Source organism: Zalophus californianus, chromosome 17, assembly GCF_009762305.2.
Source record: "Zalophus californianus isolate mZalCal1 chromosome 17, mZalCal1.pri.v2, whole genome shotgun sequence".
In the NCBI taxonomy this organism is placed as follows: domain Eukaryota; kingdom Metazoa; phylum Chordata; class Mammalia; order Carnivora; family Otariidae; genus Zalophus; species Zalophus californianus.
Window position 1 is genome coordinate 6,287,428 of NC_045611.1, and position 23,335 is coordinate 6,310,762.

The 23,335-nt window shown below is 40.8% G+C and overlaps 1 protein-coding gene across 1 annotated transcript; it reads left to right on the top strand.

The window, feature by feature from the left end:
- The first annotated feature begins 2,089 nt into the window (after positions 1–2,089).
- LOC118356445 (nudC domain-containing protein 2) lies at positions 2,090–3,021 on the top strand. The gene has a single exon (XM_035725120.1). It carries the CDS (start codon positions 2,145–2,147, stop codon positions 2,616–2,618), a length of 474 nt encoding a protein of 157 aa, XP_035581013.1. The 5' UTR covers positions 2,090–2,144; the 3' UTR covers positions 2,619–3,021.
- The last annotated feature ends 20,314 nt before the right edge of the window (positions 3,022–23,335 follow it).

Sequence of the window (23,335 nt, forward strand, 5' to 3'; positions counted from 1 at the left end):
TAAAAATATTTTGTTCACCAGTGTTGAGTACTGATACGCTTCTCCATCTATGGTAGATACTGTTACTACCTGCACCTCTACCTCTTTCTTGCTAACAGCCCCTCAGTGTTGTCCATGGCAGCCCTGGATCCAGTCCCCACTTTATTCGCTCCTCTTATGTCAAGGGGAGGCCCTATTTGTCCAGTTCTGGCTAAAGAGATATAAGAGGAAGACATTCGAAGAACTTCTGGAAGAATTTTGCTTTCCTATAAAAGGCACAAACGTGGCCTAAACCATTCCCACCCCCTCTTCCTAACCTGAATATAACCATGAGGTCTAACACTGTGGAAGCTTTCTTGCAACTGTGAGGCAATGGGCAACAGAGAAAGGCCAAGAGAACCGCAGGATGATAGGTCTTGACATATTTGAGCCACTAAACCAATACTACCAGACTTCTTTGTGTAAAAAAAGAAATAATAAAACCCTATTCTCTTTAAGCCATTGAAAGTCAGAATATCTGTTTCTTGTGGGTGAACAAATACAAATATGCCATTGATAAAAAGCACAAATTTTTAATACATGATTCTTAAAGACTCTCCAGTCCCATATTCTGTGATTGTAGAAGTATAAGAAGCTCTTTTTTTTTTAAGATTTTATTTATTGATTTATTTATTTGAGAGAGAGAGAGCATGAGCGGGGAGGAGAGGCTGAGGGAGAGGGAGAAGCAGAATCCCCACTGAACAGGAAGCCTGATTCAGGACTCCATCCCAGGACCCTGGGATCATGGGATCATGACCTCAGCCGAAGGCAGATGCTTAACCAACTGAGCCACCCAGCCGTCCAAGAAGCTCTTTGAGTAATAAGCTCAATCCCTCAGACTTACTTATTTTGCCCTTCTAATTGGCGTATAGATTTTCCATAAGCGTCTTCTCTCCAATTTTTGTCACACTTCTTTTACTGGGCATTCATACTCCAGGACAAATAGACTTTTCTATGGTATGCCATGACATCTTCTATCTGTCTCATCTTTTTTGCCACAGCTCAGTTACCGACGAATCGTTTCAGGAAAGAGATGAATCCTAAGGAAGGACTGGCAAAGGCTGTTAGTGGTTTTCTGAATCATACTAGAAAGATGGTGTCAAGAACTGAGGACAGCCTGAAGATTCAGAAAAGGGAACATAGTGAGTGTAAAGAAACAGGGCCCCACCATAGTTCCTGTGCCAAGTCTATGCATGCACCATAGAATATTCAGCTAAGGCAACTCTTTTCTAGGACCACTACCAAGTAGGAAGATATAAAGATGGTGCTTCTGTCCAGAGGGCAATAAAATTCAACTCAATTAGACCAACATTTTAAAAGCACCTACCATGGGCCAGATCCTATGAGAGGAACCAGGGACAAAAAAAAGAGGTAAGGCAAGGGCCATGCTCTATGAGAAGACATGGGCTCCTTTAACCAATAAGCTGAGAACAGTCCATTTTCATTCTTTATCCAGGTAAGGATGTAATAACTTCATCTTCCTTGCAGTTCCAATGCCTCCCTGGTTAAGTTATAAAGCCAGATGCTGTTTACTTCCTGCTGAGGGGGGTGGGAGTGGAGGAAATGTAGGTAGGCTCCTTAACTTACCATTCATTCTCAGCTGGTGCCATTCTGCAGGCAAGATGCCCAGCCTGAATGTCAACTTTTTGCAAATAACAATTGAAGCTGTCAGTTATCTGGATGAGCAGCGCTCCAGTGAAAGAACAGCATAATTGGGGGGCGAAGTGTTAGTGAGCTAATTTTTTTCACCAGCAACAAGAACAAAACATCTTTCTGGGGATAATGTATTTACTGTTATTATTTGGTATATAGCAAGACATTTCAAATAATACAAGAGTGAAAATATTCCTCAGCTTTTAGAAGAGGCAGAGCATACAGTCTCTTAGGTTTCAAAAAATACAGAAATTCATGGAAACCTATTTCTTTCTTTAAGAGATTTTTGTTGTTGTTGTTGTTGTTGTTTTGGGTTTTTTGGTTTTGGTTTTGTTTTTTTGCCTGATTTTAAACAGAAAAACTCTGCTGCTTATTTTTCTTGGGTATTTTTATGCTTAAATACAAGGTAGCAGGAGATTTCGCGGGTGCGCTCGTCTCGCTCCGTGCGGCTGCAGCAGGGAGGCTGCTGGAGTATGTCGGCCCCGTTTGAGGAGCGCAGTGGGGTGGTTCCGTGCGGGACGCCGTGGGGCCAGTGGTACCAGACCTTGGAGGAGGTGTTCATTGAAGTTCAGGTGCCGCCTGGCACTCGCGCCCAGGATATCCAGTGCGGCCTGCAGAGCCGGCATGTGGCGCTGGCCGTGGGTGGCCGCGAGATCCTCAAGGGCAAGCTCTTTGATTCTACAATAGCTGATGAGGGAACATGGACTTTGGAGGACAGAAAAATGGTCCGTATTGTTCTTACAAAGACAAAGAGAGATGCAGCAAATTGTTGGACTTCTCTTCTAGAATCTGAATATGCAGCTGATCCTTGGGTGCAAGACCAAATGCAGAGAAAACTTACATTAGAGAGATTCCAGAAAGAAAATCCTGGTTTTGACTTCAGTGGAGCAGAAATCTCAGGAAACTACACTAAAGGTGGACCAGACTTCTCAAATCTTGAGAAATAACTACTACTTTTTTTTTTTGCTACATTCTGTGGATCCCAGCAGATGTTGCCAACTTAGAGGAACAGATTATGTGGTGGAAGAAAAATGTGGATACCTGCAGTTAACAAATTGCAAAATATATTTAACTATGGTTCTAAAAATTGCATTCAAATATTTACATAGGAAACATCTTAAATACTGTGGAAACTATTCTACTGATATAGAGTAACTTTTTTTTGGACACTTTTTTTGCTCAGCATGAAGTTTTATATGCTGCATTTTACTAATTTCAGATTTAACCTGTATTTTTAATACAAAAACATTGGGGTATAGATCATGTGAAATGACCGGTGCCTTCAGGGATAATTAAATTTTTCTTTCAATAAGTGTAATGCAGGAATAATGTTCAATAAACATTTCTAAATAGGAAAAAAAAAAAAAAAAATACAAGGTAGCAGGATTATAAAAAGACCCTGGTGTTTAAACCTCAAGGCAAAGATAATATGAATTTATTTTTTTTTAAAGATTTTATTTATTTATTCATAAGAGACAGAGAGAGAGAGGCAGAGGGAGAAGCAGGCTCCCAAGGAGCCCGATGCGGGACTCGATCCCAGGACCCTGGGATCATGACCTGAGCTGAAGGCAGACGCTCAACCATCTGAGCCACCCAGGCGCCCAAAGATAATATGAATTTAAATGATCTAAGATATTGTCCTCTAACATTCTGGATGACTCATTATTAAGTGAACCAAAATGTAATTTCTAGTATCCTTTTCATCCCTCCTAGTGTATGAATCTAAGACCCCAGCAATCTACCCACTCCTGACCATCCTTTAAAACCCAACTCAAATGCCAGGTCCCACTGAAGCCTTTCCTATTGCCCCAAGCAATGCTAAGGGTTTTTTTTCTCCCATTTTCATCCTTCTTCCGCCTTTCTCTCATCTGGCCCTTCTCAAGCCATGTTCTAATTGTTATTTATCTTTCTGTCTTAACTCTGGACAATAAGGTCCTAAGAGACAGGGACTGTTTGTCCACCTTTGTATCCCAAGGCTCTGTACACTGCCTGGTACATAGACTATCCTCATTAATGTTTGCTGAGCGGGAAAAGAAAAGAATAAATGTGGGAAGAGGACTTTCGTGGGTACTTAGTACTCAGCAAAAGAGCTCCAAGGTAGAGCAAGGCAAAGGGCTCTCTGGCTCCTGAGATCCAGCAGAGGGCAGCAGAGAGCTAAGGAGCAAAAACTAATCCCCAAAAAGACCGTTTCCTGAGATTGCAGATGGGAAAGGCCATATCGCAGGGCAGGAAGACAACCCCAGTGACACCCAAAATCAGGGACACATCATTGTCAGATGCCATGGGATGCACAGGTAGGACACTGAATCTGGCAGGAACAAATGATGAGGCTAGGAAGCACAAGAGGCTCCGACAGTGTGTCCAAAATAATTTGGGTGGATAGTGTTTTGGGGGACATGGCTTCATCTGAAGGTCCACAGCTTTGGCCCCAGCAGGGAATGCCCCTCAGCTGATCTCAAGGTCTTGGTACTCAGGAAGGAGTTAATGGATGGTGAGCAAATCTAAACATCTGCACAATTTGGATCACCAATGGGAAGCCAGGACTTGGGAGACAGGTAAAGATTAGATAATCCAAAGGCCACAGAGGCAGGAGTTGAGCAGGGAGAGAAGCCCTGAACAAAAGGCAGCATAAGCAAAAGGCTCCGTTGGTCAGCTTAGGAATTCCAAGAGCACAGGACCTGTGTGGGAGATGATGACACAGCTGGGTTTTGAAGTAAGTAAGCCTTCCTCTGTTCCTCTTGAGACCCAGACAAGCCACAGCTACCCAGGTTCTGCCACTAAGCATTAAACTATACCCTCTCTTTTAATTTTTTTTTAAGATATTATTTATTTATTTGAGAGAGAGAGAATGAGACACAGAGAGCACGAGAGGGAAGAGGGTCAGAGGGAGAAGCAGACTCCCCGCCGAGCAGGGAGTCCGAAGAGGGCCTCGATCCCGGGACTCCAGGATCATGACCTGAGCCGAAGGCAGTCGCTTAACCAACTGAGCCACCCAGGCGCCCCATACCCTCCCTTTTTAAATTAGTTGCAAAAACCTCCCAACTGTCCCAGTTACAACCTGATCCAATCAACTGCCCCTCACTGAGCAATGCCCCAGTGTAAGTTAAAACTCGACTCGCCAGGACCAGAGAATTTATTTTTTTTAAGATTTTATTTATTTGAGAGAGAGAGAGAGAGAGAGAGAGCATGCATGCGTACACATAGGCAGGGGGGAGGAGGGGCCCAGGGAGAAGTTAAAGCAGACTCCCCACTGAGCAGGGAGCCCAACACAGGCCTTGATCCCCGGACTCTGGGATCATGACCTGAGCCAAAGGCAGACGCTTCACTGACTGAGCCACCCAGGAGCCCAGGACCAAAGAATTTAAAACAGATAACCCTAACTTTGGTATTGGATTGTTTTGTGGGAGCAAAGCTTTACACTCCTGCTACCACAGTGTGGTCCCTGGACGAGCTGCAGCAGCATTATAGAGGGGGTTGCTAAAATGCAGAATCTCAACCCCTATCCCCAGACCTATCCCCTGAATCAGAATCTGCACTTTAACAGAATCCCCAGGTGATTCATATGTCCATTAAATTTGAGAAGCCCTGTCCACCACCACCTGAGCCCTACCTATACTTCTGATCATAATTTGAACCACTCTCCCCCTTGACCACTATGCTCTAGTCATACCAACCTTTCTGCTCCTCAAATGTGCCATGCTCATTCCCAACACAGGGTCTCTGTCCTCTCTGTTGCCTCTGTCTGAAACCATGGATGGGTTTTCCTGACATTCAGTCTTGACTTAAGTGTCAGCTCTTCAGAGAGGGCTTCCCTCACCACCCAATCCAAATGAAATACCTGAGCACTCTCAGCTACATTCTGCAGTGTTACTTCTGTGCACAGTGTGGCTTGGTTCTCAACCTTGAGAAACAGAACCACCTGGAGAACTTGTTAAAACACAAATTCCTGGGGAAAGGGAGCAAGATGGAGGAGGAGGAGGAGACGTGGATTTCGTCTGGTCTCAGGAACTCAGCTGAATAGGGATCAAACCATTCTGAACACCTACGAACTCAAGAGGAGACCGAAGAAAAGATTAGCAACAACTCTCTGAACAGAAAAGCGACCACTTTCTGGAAGCAGGGGCCCAACAAGCAGCAGATCCAGGGAGACTCCCCTTCCTCCCCCGGGAGGAGCGGCGCGGGAGCGCACCACAGGGATCTGCTGGGTTTGGAGACTCCACACGTGGTCGGGTGCCAGAGATAGAAACACTCGGTCACAGGCCGGGTGAACACAGAGTGCGGCTGGAGACCGGGGACACGGGAGTGACTGACTGCTTTTCTCTGGGGGCGCACTGAGGAGCGGGACCCCGAGTTCTCAGCTCCTCCCTGGTGGAGATTGGGAGGTCGCCATTTTCACTCTCCTCCTCCAAAGCTGTACCAAAAACTTGCAGGGAACAAAAGTTCCCGAGAGCAAACCCGAGCAGATTGCTTAGCCCCGCCCGGCAAGGGCGGGCAATTCCAAATCCCGCAAAGACATTTGGGAACCACGGCAACAGGCCTCTCCCACAGAAGATCAGCAAGAACAGCCAGCCAAGACCAACTTTACCGATCAATGAGAACGGGAGAACTCCAGCACTAGAGGAATACTGCACATAGAATTCATGGCTTTTTACCATGATTCATTAGTCTTTCAAGTTAATTTTTTTAACTGTTTTTTTTTTTAATTTTTCTTTTTCCCTTTTCCAACCAACATCTTATCAATCCCTTTTTAAAAAAAAATATTTTTCATTTTTAGAGTCATATACTATCCCTACATAGTAGTTACCCTTATTTTTGGCATATATATATAAGTTGTTCTCCCTTTAAAATTCTGAGATACACTTTCCTCTAACAGATCAAAATATACCCTAAATCTCTAGTGTATGGCTTTGTTCTAGTCTCCTGCCTGATCACATTCTCTCCTCTTTTTCTTTCTTTCTTTATTTTTTTTTAATCCTCTTCTTTCTCTTTTCAAACACCTTCTTATCAATTCCTTTTGTAAAATTTTTTATAATTTTCATCTTTACAGTCATATTCCATCCCTTCAACGTATCAACCCTTATTTTGTACATATTTAAGTCTTTCTTTCTTTAAAATTTTAGGAGGCACTTTGTTCTAACAGACCAAAATAAATCCAAAATCTAGTGTGTGGCACTGATCTATGCACCAACCTGATCATATTTGATCATATTCTGTTTTTTTGGTTTTGTTCTGTTTTTGTTTGTTTTTATCTTTTTCTTTTTCTTTTTTTTTCCTCTTTCTTTTTTCTTTCTTTCCCTTTCTTTTCCCCTGGTTTCAGGTCTTTTCTGATTTGTTTAGAGTATATTTTCTGGGGACGTTGTTAACCTGTTAGCATTTTGTTCTCTCATTCATCTATTCTCCTCTGGACAAAATGACAAGACGAAAAAAATCATCTCAACAAAAAGAACAAAAGGTAGTACCATCTGCCAGGGACCTACTCAATACGGACATTAGTACGATGTCGGACCTAGAGTTCAGAATCGTGATTTTAAAGATACTAGCTGGGCTTGCAAAAAGCATGGAAGTTATTAGAGAAACCCTTTCTGGAGAAATAAAAGAACTAAAATCTAACCAAGTCGAAATCGAAAAGGCTATTAATGAGGTGCAATCAAAAATGGGGGCACTAACTGCTAGGATAAATGAGGCAGAAGAGAGAAATCAGCGATATAGAAGACCAAATGATAGAAAATAAAGAAGCTGAGAAAAAGACAGATAAACAACTACTGGATCATGATGGCAGAATTCGAGAGATAAGCAATACCATATGACAAAACAACATTAGGATAATTGGGATCCCAGAAGAAGAAAGAGAGAGAAGGGCAGAAGGTATATTGGAGCAAATTATAGCAGAGAACTTCCCTAATGGGGGGAAGGAAACAGGCATCAAAATCCAGGAGGCAAAGACAACCCCTCTCAAAATCAATAAAAATAGGTCAACACCCTGACATCTAAAAGTAAAACTTACGAGTCTCAGAGACAAAGAGACAATCTTGAAAGCAGCTCGAAGGAGAGATATATAACCTATAATGGTAGAAACATTAGAGTGGCAACAGACCTGTCCACAGAGACCTGACCGGCCAGAAACGACTGGCATGATATATTCAGAGCACTAAATGAGAAAAATATGCAGCCAAGAATACTATATCCAGCTAGGCTGTCATTGAAAATAGAAGGAGGGATAAAAAGCTTCCAGGACAAATAAAAACTAAAGGAATTTGCAAACACGAAACCAGCCCTACAAGAAATATTGAAAGGGGTCCTCTAAGCAAAGAGAGAGCCTACAAGCAACATAGACCAGAAAGGAACACAGACAATATACAGTAACATTCACCTTACAGGCAATACAATGGCACTAAATTCATATCTTTCGATAGTTACCCTGAATGTAAATGGGCTAAATGCCCCAATCAAAAGACACAGGCTATCAGATTGGATTAAAAAACAAGACCCATCGATATGCTGTCTGCAAGAGACTCATTTTAGACCCAAAGACACCCCCACACTGAAAGTGAGGGGGTGGAAAGCCATTTACCATGCTAACGGACACCAAAAGAAAGCTGGGGTGGCAATCCTTATATCAGACAAATTAGACGTTAAACCAAAGACTGTAATAAGAAATGAGGAAGGACACTATATCCTACTTAAAGGGTCTATCCAACAAGAAGATCTAACAACTGTAAATATCTGTGCCCCTAACATGGGAGCAGTCAATTATATAAGGCAATTAATAATAAAAGCAAAGAAACACATTGACAACAATACAGTAATAGTGGGGGACTTTAACACCCCCCTCACTGAAATGCACAGATCATCTAAGCAAAAGATCAACAAGGAAATAAAGACTTTAAATGAAACACTGGAACAAATGTACTTCACAGACATATTCAGAACATTCCATCCCAAAGCAATGGAATACACATTCTTTTCTAGTGCCCACGGAACATTCTCCAGAATAGATCACATCCTAGGTCACAAATCAGGTCTCAACCAGTACCAAAAGATTGGGATCATTCCCTGCATATTTTCAGACCACAATGCTTTGAAACTAGAACTCAGTCACAAGAGGAAAGTCGGAAAGAACTCAAATACATGGAGGCTAAAGAGCATCCTACTAAAGAATGAATGGGTCAACCAGGAAATTAAAGAAGAATTAAAAAAAATTCATGGAAACCAATGAAAATGAAAACACAACTATTCAAAATCTTTGGGATGCAGCAAAGGCAGTCCTGAGAGGAACGTATATAGCAATACAAGACTTTCTCAAGAAACAAGAAAGGTCTCAAATATACAACCTAACCCTACACCTAAAGGAGCGAGAGAAAAAACAGCAAATAAAGCCTAAACCCAGCAGGAGAAGAGAAATAATAAAGATCAGAGCAGAAATCAATGAAATAGAAACCAAAAGAACAGTAGAACAGATCAACGAAACCAGAAGCTGGTTCTTTCAAAGAATTAACAAGATTGATAAACCCCTGGCCAGACTTATCAAAAAGAAAAGAGAAACGACCCAAATCAACAAAATCATGAATGAAAGAGGAGAGATCACAACCAACACCAAAGAAATACAAACAATTACAAGAACATATTATGAGCAACTAGATACCAGCAAATTAGATAACCTGGAAGAAATGGATGCATTCCTAGAGATGTATCAACTACCAAAATTGAACCAGGAAGAAATAGAAAACCTGAACAGACCTATAACCACTAAGGAAATTGAAGCAGTCATCAAAAGTCTCCCAACAAACAAAAGCCCAGGGCCAGATGGCTTCCCAGGGGAATTCTACCAAACATTTAAAGAAGAATTAATACCTATTCTCCTGAAACTGTTCTAAAAAATAGAAATGGAAGGAAAACTTCCAAACTCATTTTATGAGGCCACCATTACCTTGATCCCAAAACCAAAGACCCCATCAAAAAAGAGAATTACAGACCAATATCCTTGATGAACATGGATGCAAAAATTCTCACCAAAATACTAGCCAATAGGATCCAACAGTACATTAAAAGGATTATTCACCACGACCTAGTGGGATTAATCCCTGGGCTGCAAGGTTGGTTCAGCATCTGCAAATCAATCAACATGATATAATACATTAACAAAAGAAAGAACAAGAATCATATGATCCTCTCAATAGATGCAGAAAAAGCATTTGACAAAGTTAGGCATCCTTTCTTGATCAAAACTCTTCAGAGTATAGGGATAGAGGGTACATACCTCAATATCATAAAAGCCATCTATGAAAAACCCACAGCGAATATCATTCTCAATGGGGAAAAACTGAGAGCTTTCTCCCTAAGGTCAGGAATGTGGCAGGGATGTCCACTATCACCACTGCTACTTAACATAGTATTAGAAGTCGTAGCCACAGCAATCAGACAACAAAAAGAAATCAAAGGCATCCAAATTGGCAAAGAGGAAGTCAAACTCTCACTCTTTGCAGATGATATGATACTTTATCTGGAAAACCCGAAAGACTCCACCCCAAAACTGCTAGAACTCATACAGGAATTCAGTAAAGTGGCAGGATATAAAATCAGTGCACAGAAATCAGTGGCATTCCTATACACCAACAACAAGACAGAAGAAAGAGAAATTAAGGAGTCGATCCCATTTACAATTGCACCCAAAACCATAAGATACCTAGGAATAAATCTAACCAAAGAGGCAAAGATCTGTACTCAGAAAATTATAAAATACTCACGAAAGAAACTGAGGAAGACACAAAGAAATGGAAAAACGCTCCATGCTCATGGATTGGAAGAACAAACATTGTGTAGATATCAATGATACCTAGAGCAATCTACACATTCAATGAAATCCCCATCAAAATACCATCCACTTTTTTCAAAGAAATGGAACAAATAATCCTAAAATTTGTATGGAACCAGAAAAGACTCCAAATAGCCAGAGGAATGTGGAAAAAGAAAAGCAAAGCTGGCAGCATCACAATTCCGGACTTGCAGCTCTATTACAAAGCTGTCATCATCAAGACAGTATGGTACTGGCACAAAAACAGACACATAGATCAATGGAACAGAATAGAGAGCCCAGAAATGGACCCTCAACTCTATGGTCAACTAATCTTTGACAAAGCAGGAAAGAATGTCCAGTGGAAAAAAGACAGTCTCTTCAACAAATGGTGTTGGGAAAATTGGACAGCCACATGCAGAAGAATGAAACTGGACCATTTCCTTACACCACACACAAAAATAGACTCCAAATGGTTGAAAGACCTAAACGTGAGACAGGAGTCCATCAAAATCCTAAAGGAGAACACAGGTAGCAACCTCTTCGACCTCAGCCACAGCAACTTCTTCCTAGAAACATCGCCAAAGGCAAGGGTAGCAAGGGCAAAAAAGAACTACTGGGATTTCATCAAGATAAAAAGCTTTTGCACAGCAAAAGAAACAGTCAACAAAACCAAAAGACAACCGACGGAATGGGAGAAAATATTTGCAAATGGCATATCAGATAAAGGGCTAGTATCCAAAATCTATAAAGAACTTCTTAAACTCAACACCCAAAGAACAAATGATCCAATCAAGAAATGGGCAGAAGACATGAACAGACATTTTTCCAAAGAAGACATCCAAATGGCCAACAGACACATGAAAAAGTGCTCAACATCGCTCGGCATCAGGGAAATCCAAATCAAAACCTCAATGAGATACCACCTCACACCCGTCAGAATGGCTTAAATTAACAAGTCAGGAAACCACAGATGTTGGCGGGGATGCGGAGAAAGGGGAACCCTCCTACACTGTTGGTGGGAATGCAAGCTGGTGCAGCCACTCTGGAAAACAGTATGGAGGTTCCTCACACAGTTGAAAATAGAGCTACCATACGATCTAGCAATTGCACTACTGGGTATTTACCACAAAGATACAAATGTAGGGATCCGAAGGGGTACGTGCACCCCAATGTTTATAGCAGCCATGTCCACAATTGCCAAACTGTGGAAAGAGCCAAGATGTCCATCGACAGATGAATGGATAAAGAAGATGTGGTCTATATACACAATGGAATATTATGCAGCCATCAAAAGGAATGAGATCTTGCCATTTGCAACGATGTGGATGGAACTGGAGGGTGTTATGCTGAGTGAAATAAGTCAATCAGAGAAAGACATGTATCATATGACCTCACTGATATGAGGAATTCTTAATCTCAGGAAACAAACTGAGTGTTGCTGGAGTGGTGGGGGGTGGGAGGGATGGGGTGGCTGGGTGATAGACATTGGGGAGGGTATGTGCTATGGAGAGTGCTGTGAATTGTGCAAGGCTGTTGAATCACAGATCTGTACCTCTGAATCAAATAATGCAATATATGTTAAGGAAAAAAAAAGAAGAAGAAGAAGATAGCAGGAGGGGAAGAATGAAGCGGGGGGGAATCGGAGGGGGAGACGAACCATGAGAGACTATGGACCCTGAGAAACAAACTGAGAGTTCTAGAGGGGAGGGGTTGAGGGGATGGGTTAGCCTGGTGATGGGTATTAAAGAGGGCACGTTCTGCGTGGAGCACTGGGTGTTATGCAAACAATGAATCATGGAACACTACATCAAAAACTAATGATGTAATGTATGGTGGTTAACATAACAATAAAAAATTTTAAAAAAAAACACAAATTCCTAGTCTACTCCTGAATAAGGAATGGATCTGTTAGTAACCAATTGCTTTCATAATGAATTTTGCATCTTTTGCTTTTGGCTTAATCTAACTTAGCAACTACTTTGCATTCCAACCTGTGCATATCTGTAAATCAGCCATGAGAGATTTGTATTCATTAGTCATAAGTTAACTTACAAAAATGTAACCACACAGAGACAATTGAGAGCTAACCATATTTTATCTGTATCTATCTGTTATTGATGGTATCTTTTTATGCTGTTGACTTCATTAGCTGGTCTTCTATTTGTGGATAGAGACTCCATCCAACCCCATCCATACCAAGGAAATAGCCCTTTCTTTTCAACAACATGAGCTCATACCTGGCTGTCTCTGGGCCCACCAACTCTGGATCTCATCTTCCCGGAGGGTCAGATCTGTTTTCATCTCCTTAATGCTGAGGTCCCTCCCTGCAGAACAAGGGGCCAGAATCAAAAGCCAGATTTGCAAGCTATGAATCTAGCATTAACCTCACCCCAAAGTTGGTCTTTGTGGGAAGCTCCTGGGGAGTAGCTGGGAGAGGTATGGGTGGCCTTGCTAATTAGGCCAGATCCTAGGTGCCTAGAGACTAGTGTAAGCCACTGTGGCTACATGTTAAAGTTAAGGAGCCAGCTCATAGAGTGACAAAGCCGCCCTGTCAGAATGCTGATAGGCAAGGACAGCAATAAACAGGGAGATGGGTGACTGTGTCACAGCCGTGCTTCCTAAGCACCACCGGCCAGGGCCCACACTGAAGAGGGCAGGCATCTTGAGACATGAGCTTACTCTAGCTGCACTTGTAAGAGATTATGGAAAACACTGACACAGACAACAGTGAGTGTCTGAAAAGAATGCTTCATCACAAGCTAATGTCTGAGACCTGAATCTGATATAATATCAATTTGATAAAGTCAATTTGAATATTTTAAAGATCCAATTTTGCTTGGTATCTATATTAATTACAAAACATATTGGCTCAATTCTGGATTGAAGGGACTTAGAATGAATATCATTTTTAAATACACTGGTTAAGTTTCCAATATAAGGGAAAAAAACATATTTTTTGGTACAGGGACCTACAAATGAGTGTTAATTCTGGCTTTTGACCCATAATTCCTTTTCTATGTGAGACCTGTTGGCTCACCTAAGATAAGCACTTGAATAACTCTTTGGGTCATTTATTTTTGTCCCTTTTTATACTTGTAACAACCCTATGAAAGGCAGAGCAGATATTATCAATTATTGTCACCTCATTCTAGGGTAAAGAAATTCAGATTCAGAGAGCTCAAGAGACTTGCCTAAGATTCCACAGCCATGCAGCGGTGGAGTCAGGCCCCCATTTGTGCTGCTCATGGGAAGGCTTTTGAGGAAGAAAAACTTTATCAGGGGAATTCAACTGCTGGCTGTCAGCACCACAGACTGGCCTCTCCCCTTCCATTCTTCCACTGGGCAGTGCTTTCTGACCCCTTCACCACTGACCAATGAGCCTGGGACTCTGCCTGCTTTCATGACTCACTCTCAGTTACTATGACTCATTCTCTTTACTTTCAGCTTCCAGAAAAGATCTTTCTTCCAACCTCAATGGTGCTGGTAACTTCAGTTTCCACTGAAAATAATGAGCTCTGGTGCTTTATGTACAGGGAACAAAACTTTAGATTTTGATTGAATATTCTCTGTGCTGAAATGTTAATATGCTCGTTTATTTGTGATGGGATTGTCTTGTCCTTCTCTCCAGCCCAATCCCTCTCCTTCTCAGGCACGGCACACATTATGGCAGAAGGGGATTCGGTAATATGACTCAGTGTGGAAGAAGAGATAGAAACTCTATTAACATCATGATGAAGAGTGGCCGTGTCACGAGGAGACCAACACTGGCAATATAAACAGTCTAACTGTTGGGACCGAAAGCTGCCACCACCGCCACTACCATCACCACACATTCTAGAGTGGAGCCGAATGGAACTGCATGGTTGGCGAGCTGCTGCAGAGGCCAGGGAGAAGAAATCAGTCCCCGGGAAGAGGAGAAAATGGGGCTGGAGAGGTTAGGAACGGGAGGGAGAAGAGGAAGAAGATACAAAAAGAACAGTTTAGGACTGGGTATGTGAGGTACCCCCAAAAGCCAGGTTGGAGGAACCTAAGAGCCCTGAAAATCTGGGAGTTTACAGGAGCTAAAGACAAAAGGGGAGCCATTCCAAAACCTGCTTCTACCATGGCTTCCATTTGTTGACTTAAAGATAAAGGATCATTTTGACTGTTCTGGACTCTCTGGGCTCAATTCCCAGGTATTAACTGTTTAGTAATAGACGGAACCACCACCCTCTCCCACAAATGGAGTTATAGATCCAGTCATGCTACAAGTATTTACTGAGCATACACCTTGAACCAGGCACTGTGACAGGAATGTGAAGATGAATAATAATGCATGAGCTCTCCTCAATAAACACAGTCCCGGGGACTCTTTGAAGATAATGACCGTGGACGTTTAAATTTTTAAATGAATATATTACTATTCTCTCAGAAGATTTTCAATAAGCACTCCAAGGCTTCATCAATTCAGTAGCTATTCATGGCTGCCACAAACAAACCATAAATTAGAAACATAAACATGAAACTTAGCGCAAAGCCTTTGAGAATCATGACCTCTGTTCCGCGCACCGAATAATAACTAATATTTGGATAGCATTTTTCACATACTTCATCTCTTTCTTAAGTTGTATTCATAATAGTATGAGTACCTATGAGGTATATAGTACTACTACTCTCCCCATTTCACACAAAAAGCAGAAGGTCAGACAATTTAATAATCTTGAGCTCAATTTGTTTTCTTCTCTTCTCTGAACAACCAACACAACCTACTAGGGCAACATCCTCTTTGGAGACAGCAGGAGCAAACGCTAACATATAATGAAATCTTTGTTTTGATCAGTTTAGACAGTCTTATAATGTTCTGGTTTGACATTCAGTTACTGAATTTTAGGCACTAGGCCATTCTAGCTGCCAATTAAAATCTATCCACACCAAATACTTTTCTGTTACTTTAAACCAGCAACAAAATCTCAAATAAAGCACTAGTAATACATAAGTAAACTTTGAGAATTAAATGTCACAGTTGAATTCAGGCATTTCTTGAGAGAAAAATAAACTGAGAACAGGGGATATGAGACTTTACCGAATGCGACATTTTCTTATAATGTCTTAATTTTTTTGTATTCAGGTAAAGATAATTCCGGTAAAACCGTCATTTTTTTTGAATGAAAAGTATTTTTTTCTTTCTAAAAAACCTCACAATGATTCCTATTGACATAACTTACTAATTGTTTAAGAATGTTTCCTGTCAGAGCTACTTGGGATATATTCCTAGAACAACTCTGATTTGAAGCACTGTAGTAATTCACATGAGTTTTTCTTCTAAACCTGCTTTCTTTTTTTTTTTTTAAGATTTTATTCATTCATTTGAGAGAGAGAGAGAGTACATGAGATGGGGGAAGGTCAGAGGGAGAAGCAGACTCCCTGCCGAGCAGGGAGCCCGATGCGGGACTCGAGCCTGGGACTCCAGGATCATGACCTGAGCCGAAGGCAGTTGCCTAACCAACTGAGCCACCCAGGCGCCCCTAAACCTGCTTTCTAAAAGCATAAAACGCTGAAAAAAAATTCCATAACTGTGTATAAAAGAGATGACAGGAAAAAATAGTGGATGTGAAAAAGGGAGATAGAATAAAATGGGGAAGGGAAAAGAGAAGGCAGAAATAGTGAGGAAAAGAGAGAAAAGAAGAAAGGGGGAAAGGAGAAAAGAAGAAAAAAAAGGAGGCTCTCACTGTGGCTCTTACCTAATCCTGGCCTTTCCTATCCTCACTGAGGATACACACACACACAACCACACACATACAACACACACGGACAACCACACCCCCACATACACAACCACAAACACAACCACACACACAACCACAACCATATACACACAACCACACATACACATACCCACCACCAAACACACAACCACACACATATAACCACAACCACACACACACACACACACACACACACACACACACCTTCTTTGACAGTTGTCTCAGCCCCACACATCTTACACAGGATGTATAAACAGGCAACATCTTGATGATCTGAGCTATTGCCTTCAAGAATACAAAATTATGGCCATAAATACATCAGTTATTTAAAAATTGTGTTAAAATTAAAATTTAAAAGATTCTTGGAAAGGAACCATTTTCAAAAATAATTCCATGAAAGTTTGAAACTCACATTGCTTTCTACATTCAGTAGTCTACTATATGTCTTTGTGGGTTTCTTCTTTAACAAATGTCCTTGCTGAGTGGATGGATGGATGATGCATGGTTAGACTGGAAATTCTAAATCATTAAACAACATAACTGCCATCGGAATTTGCTCCCTATGCTATCTCCAGCACACCTGCCCACTACCCCTCAATCCTGCCCAGCATCACCTTGGGAATGTAGCTTGGATGGCAAAATTTTATCTTTGAGGGACATTTTCATGGTTCTCAAGGAAAACAGCATAAAATATTTTGGATTGGGGCTCTAGCATACACATACAGGCACATGCATGTACACACATGAATGTGTGCATGCACACACTCAGGCATGCATGTGTACACACACCAATCCCAGGTATGTGGAAGCTATACCTATAATCCCTTGTTTACCAACGTATGAAGGGGAGTTTTGAGATTTGGATTATAGCTTCTTCCTCCTCAAGAGAACCATATTATATTCGGGGATGAGCTGTCAAACATCCTGATAACATTGTTTAAAATTCACAGTTGGGCGTATGTTTCAATTTAAGCTGAAAAATAGGAAGGCCCATTCTGTCCAGTGATATGCTGCTTATCTAGTGTTTTCTCCTTGGCTGTCAATGTTTCTGAAATGCCAGTGCTACGGGCAAAGCACTTTGATGAGGACATCAGCCTGCCTCTGAGCAAACGCCGCCAACTGCCAGCCTGCGTCTGGCAACTGAAGGCCCCTTAGCTCTAGCCCAGGGTTGGGGAGCCAATGAGGAAATCCGGACAGATATCAGAAACATGCTCCCAAAAAGCAGCCCAACCTATTTGGAAATGTGAGCCAGTTTTGAAAGATGCCTTTTGTAAAGGGACATGTTCAGGCACCCCATGATTTCTAAATGCCCATTTTTCATTATACGTAGAAAAGTATTACTTTATATTCTTAACAGTAAAAAGGGAACATATTAACAAAATTTTGTCATTTCTTTTCTCATTTGTATTTGTATTACATAATTAACATGGGGATATGTTCATCCTGTGGAAGATTCAAACATCCCAAAGCACATATTTTAGAACATGAGTGACCCCCATCCCATAGTCCTTGTTGGGTGCTCTTCCTATCATTTTTGCATGGATTTACTTAGATATGTGAATGCTTTCTTTACACGAAGGGGATCAGACCATACTACTTATGCTGCAGCTTGTTCTCTTCACCTTAGCAACATCATCCTAGAGACCATCCCATGTCTAAACACACAGCTCTACTTCTTTTTTAGACTTAACTTTTTTAGAGTATTTTTAGGTTTACACCAAAATTTAGAGATAGTACACAGATTTCTCAAATACCCTCCACCCCCACACATGCATAGCCTCCCCCTTATCAACACCACTCACCAGACTGTTGCATCTTTCACCAAGGATGAACTTACACTGACTGCAGAATCACCCAAAGTCTACAGATTACCTTAGTTCATTTCATGCTACTTCAGGTTTTCAGGGATGACTATAAATTTAACTTTTCTCATATTTCTTATATTTCATGAGACTTTGGATAGAAGAGATGCATGCATATGATCCTTCCCTACTACCCTGATCCAATCTCTTGGAATTTGTAAAACAAAGACACCAAATCACTCATAATCCCTCTACCTTTTACATAGTTTTTGTCTTTTTTCACTCTCTTCTGGTCTTTGTCCACATACATAGTTTCATATTGTTGTATTCAAAATGTACTTGAAATTTTGCATTCTTCTCTTCCACTTAATATGCCTTAGACATTTTTCTGTGTAATCTTTATAATTACCACTTTAATGGCTACATAATTATAGGTTAAGGTGATCTAGTTTCTTCCCTACTCCCCAATTTTCCACTATTATAGGCAAGTAGAAATAAACATTCTGAAACATATACTTTCTTTTCTTCTGATGGATTATTTCCTTAGGAAATACAGCCAGGAATGGACTCACAGGTGAAAAGAAAGGAGTAGTCTTAAGGTTCTAGTTCTATTGTGCCGTATCGAATTTCAAAAGGATTTTACCAACGTACTCTTTTCACTATAATTTTATCAGCACTGGGCACCATCATTTTTGCCTCACTAATAAATATAAAAAATTACCTTGCTTTAATGATAGTTTAGTTTTCTTTTCTTTAAGGAATAAACAAATTGAATACTTTTTTTTGCTCTTCTATAAATTGTTTTATATCTCATAAATCAAATGAGGTATTAATTTATCCCTTATATTTGAATGAGGTTTTTTAAAGATTGATTGACTCATTCATTCATTTATTTGAGAGACCGAGAGCATGCATGCACCTGATTGGTGGGGAGGGTCAGAGCGAGAAGGAGAAAATCCCAAGCATGCTCCCCGCTGAGTGGGGAGCCCAGCCTGAGGCTCGATCCATGATCCTGAGATCATGACCTGAACTGAAACCAAGAGTTGGATGCTCAACCAACTGAGCTACCCAGGCACCCCTGAATGAGTTTTTTATATGGTGTGGGTATTCTTTAAGAGCTGTCTCATAGTAAATGCAAATATCGCTCTCAATCTGTTGGATTCCCTCCTTTAATGATAATTTTGGCTTTTTCATTATCTGAAAGGTTTATATTTTAATGGTGGTAAATTACCAACCTTTTGTGACTTTTTTTTCTATTCAAAATTAAGAAAACTATTAACCATACAAATTCTTCTGGTAGATATTTTAACTTTTTAGATCACATGGAGTTGATCTGGGATGGGTCATTAAGTATGGAAAGATGCCCCCACGCCACCCAGACACTTTGGAAATATATCCTCAAATACAGAATTGAACTCAGGCAGAGCCACTCCTCAAAGGGAGAAGAAAATTCTGTGGTGTTGAGTACAGTAGCTACCAGCCATATGCGGCTACTGAGCTCTTGGAACATGGCTAGTCCGAACTGAGTAAAATATACGTCAGATTTTGAAGACTAGTTTCGAAAAAAAAAGGAATGTAAATTATCTCGTTAATCATTTTTATATTGATTACATATATGATGTCAAATAAAATATTAAAATAACCTCATCAGATTTGTTTTTACTTTTTTAATGTGGCTACTAGAAAATTTAAGTTGTGTATGTGGCTTGCATACATGGCTTGCATTGAGTTTCTATTGGCCAGCACAGCTCTAAGAGATACTCTGTCACAGCTCTTGAGGATAAGAAGCAGAGCTGAGCCAGGACAATGGCAATTACCACAGCTCTCTTAAAGGAGAGAACACTTGCTTTACAGTTTAATGAGCCTGAGCAGAAAGAAAAGTTTCACCATCCACTCTGGCACCTTCTGTGTCACGACTACCCTGGTGCTCATCTTTGAGCAAGATCCTCAAATGGATTCATTGCTAAAAACTCCTTGGGGACCCAGAAGAAGAGGAAAGTACAACACTAGGACCAGCCCAACTTTTAGAACCGTACATTTCCAGCCACTATCCTTGACTAGTTTCTCAGAGCACAAACAGGCCTGGAATCTGCCTTCCTGCTCCCCCCACTTAAATTTTTCCCATTCTTCTCCCTCTAATTGCTCCACTCCTCACTGGCTGCCCCACATCAGAGTTCCTGCACACCTGGCATCTGTAACACAGTTTGGCTACTGTGCTTTTCGCTAATGATTCCAGGTGACACCAGAACCCAAATGGGGCATCTTGAAGCCTGTCATAACTCTAGGACTGGTTTTTCTGGTGATATTTTCAGAATATGTGGCTAATAGTGTCCGTTCTATTCTTTGGCCTAAATTATCTAAAAATTTAAGGTAATAATAGCTCCAATAATAACTCCAGTATTCTCCCAAAGTATTTTCACACTAATGATCTCATTTAAGCACAAAGCAGAATCCAGGTCTAACTTGCCAATTTTATGCCACTCTGTTCCACAATGTATAATAATCTAGGGACAAAGTGAGGGATACCAATCACTGCCCTTCTATAATGTACACACCACAAAGACTCTTGGCTCAATCACAGAACTGTCCAGAATGAAGCTCTCCCTTTATAGAAGAGAGCTGTCATTATACAATTGCATTTTATGCCATTACTAACTTTTCACCACTTTGCATGGGAATGCATATTTGTATGACAGTAAAAGTGATTAAATAACTAAGTGGACCTTGTAGTAAATGAGTTATTTCTTTGCTGCCATTATGTCTAATTCACCAAACATTATTCAGTCCAAAGGCTTTTTAGAATCATAAGTAGCCAAGATCATTTTTCACCTCATCATTCCATTACCCAAAATGAGAAAATACTTCTAAATGTGAAGATTACTCTTTCCCAAGATCCCTGGTGAACACTCCTATAGACAGTAGTGAAATCTATTAACTATATATTTTTTTCACAGCAGAAAGAAGATGCTAAAGGATGCCCACATAATTCTTCCAGCAACTTCCAAGAGTCAGATTCCTTCCACACTATAAGTGGGCCCTTGGAGATGGTGTTCCTGAGGTGGTGGCTGGCCGCCTCACCACCACTTAATTACGTGAAACATTAATGGGCTTTGGATTCACACCCAAAGTGTTCCAGAAGAAGTTGAGTCTAGATCTAGCATGAAATTTCCTAAGGAATATGAGTAGTTAGTAGATCTAGCTAGACTTAGCTTGATTCCACAGCTCTAATAACTTCTCCATGTGCTTTACTTCTTCCAAATCCATTTAATCAACTACAACCTGAAAGGTATTATTATCCCCATTTTTCAGATGGGGAAAATGAGTTTCAGTGACAACCAATGACTTGCACAAGATCACAGATGCAGTTAACAATAGAGCCAGACCCCATGTCCAGGTTTTCTGAATTTCAGTTGCTGGGGGAAGAGAGAAGTTCAGGGGACAGCTCAAGAGGACAAAATTTCAACATCTCTTTGGCCAGTGGCAATTTTGTGACTTTGGGTAAGTCATCTCACCAAAATGGGCTGGACCAGACAATCACTACAACTCCATATTACCTAAATATTCTAAAAATTCTAGGGATCTAAATTTAATTCCTGCTTTTACATCTGTTCACTCTGGTCCTTGTGCTTGACTCTTGACAGTTTCCAAAGTTAGGTAGGTTCTTTGGGTTTCTGCTCCATTTTCTCCTATGTCCAGTATGATCCCAATACCTCCATTTGCCCCAACACAGGCCAAAATGTCCATTCGCACTTAAGAGTTTCTGACTCTAGGTGGGAAAAGCAGAGGGGGCAGAGCCTTCCCTCTGCTTGGGGGTTCTTAGAACCCTGTGGTTAAAAGGTAAAGCCAAATTCATCCTTCCTTAATTCAAAAATTGGATTTGAGGGGCACCTGGGTGGCTCAGTCGGTTGAGCAACTGCCTTCGGCTCAGGTCATGATCCCGGAGTCCCGGGATCAAGTTCCATATCAGGCTCCCTGACTCTGCTTCTCCCTCTGACCCTCTCCCCTCTCACACTCTCTCTCTCACTCACTCTCTCAAATAAATAAAATCTTTTTAAAAAAAATTGGATTTGAAATAGATTGAAAGTTGCTTCAATAATAATCATTATTATAGATTTAATAAATTATAGAGATTTCAGGAAATACTTGCAGAGTGGGAAGCTCTGTCCTCTTTTGGAAAATAAGCTCAGGAACATCACAGTCATGCATCAGATGATATAGGATGGTTACATGAGTACATTCACTTGTGTTGAAAAGTGAATGCTTGGGTCAAGATAGATGTCTGTCCTTGGTTGATTTGAACATGATAAATCTATTTTTTATAGAGTTAAAAATGTCTTTTTCTTCAGTTGTCTCCACAAAACTCTAACCAATAATTCATGAAATTGCTTGCCCCCCAAGAGAGATGCTATATCACCTTAGATACAAACTCATGAAAAATTTAGGTGGTAGATAAAAACCAATCACAACATTATCCCTCCTCTCTCTCCTTCCTCTCTCTCTCTTTCCAAGCTGAAGAGAAATTTTAGTAGCAAGTCTTAAATGCAGTATAAAAAACAAATTGCTTTGTAGTACTTAATCTCCATCTGTTTGTTTTGTTGTCTTTTATTCCATAGCACTGGAGGAGCAAGCAAAAGCCCAAATGTGCTCAGGATTCAGAGTTGAGTTTAGACACCATTCTAGAGACTAGAATTAGCATGAAAAAAAAATTTAATTGTATCCATAAAAAGGAATGTAACCCAGAACTTGAGGGAAAATTTTTTTTGAATAATCATTTGGTATGGTCCTATGCCTCTAAGCAAAATAGAATTCAATCTTCCTAAAAGAGATGAATATGTCTCATGTACCTAGGGATGGAAAACTGATCTTCCTATTGCTTAATAATGCAACGTCTAGAAAGGCAATATGCTTATAGAAAGCAAAAAGGGCTTGCATTCCTAAAACACAGGTTCCAAGCTTGGCTACAACTTTTACTAACCTGCTATACTGACCTAGTAAAGTCACTTAACCTCTCTGAGCCTCATTTTCTTTATCTTCATTACAGAATTTTCATTACAGATTTTTTTACTGTAATCTTCATTACAGTTAAAAAAAAAAAGGCTTTTTAGGGGCACCTGGGTGGCTCAGTCTTTAAGCGTCTGTCTTTGGCTCAGGTCATGATCCCAGGGTCCTCCCTGCTCAGTGGGAAGCCTGCTTCTCCCTCTCCCACTCCCCCTGCTTGTGTTCCCTCTCTCACTCTGTCAAATAAACAAATAAAATCTTAAAAAAAAAAAAGTCCTAATGAGGGATGTCTGGGTGGTTCAGTTGGTTAAGCGTCTGCCTTTGGC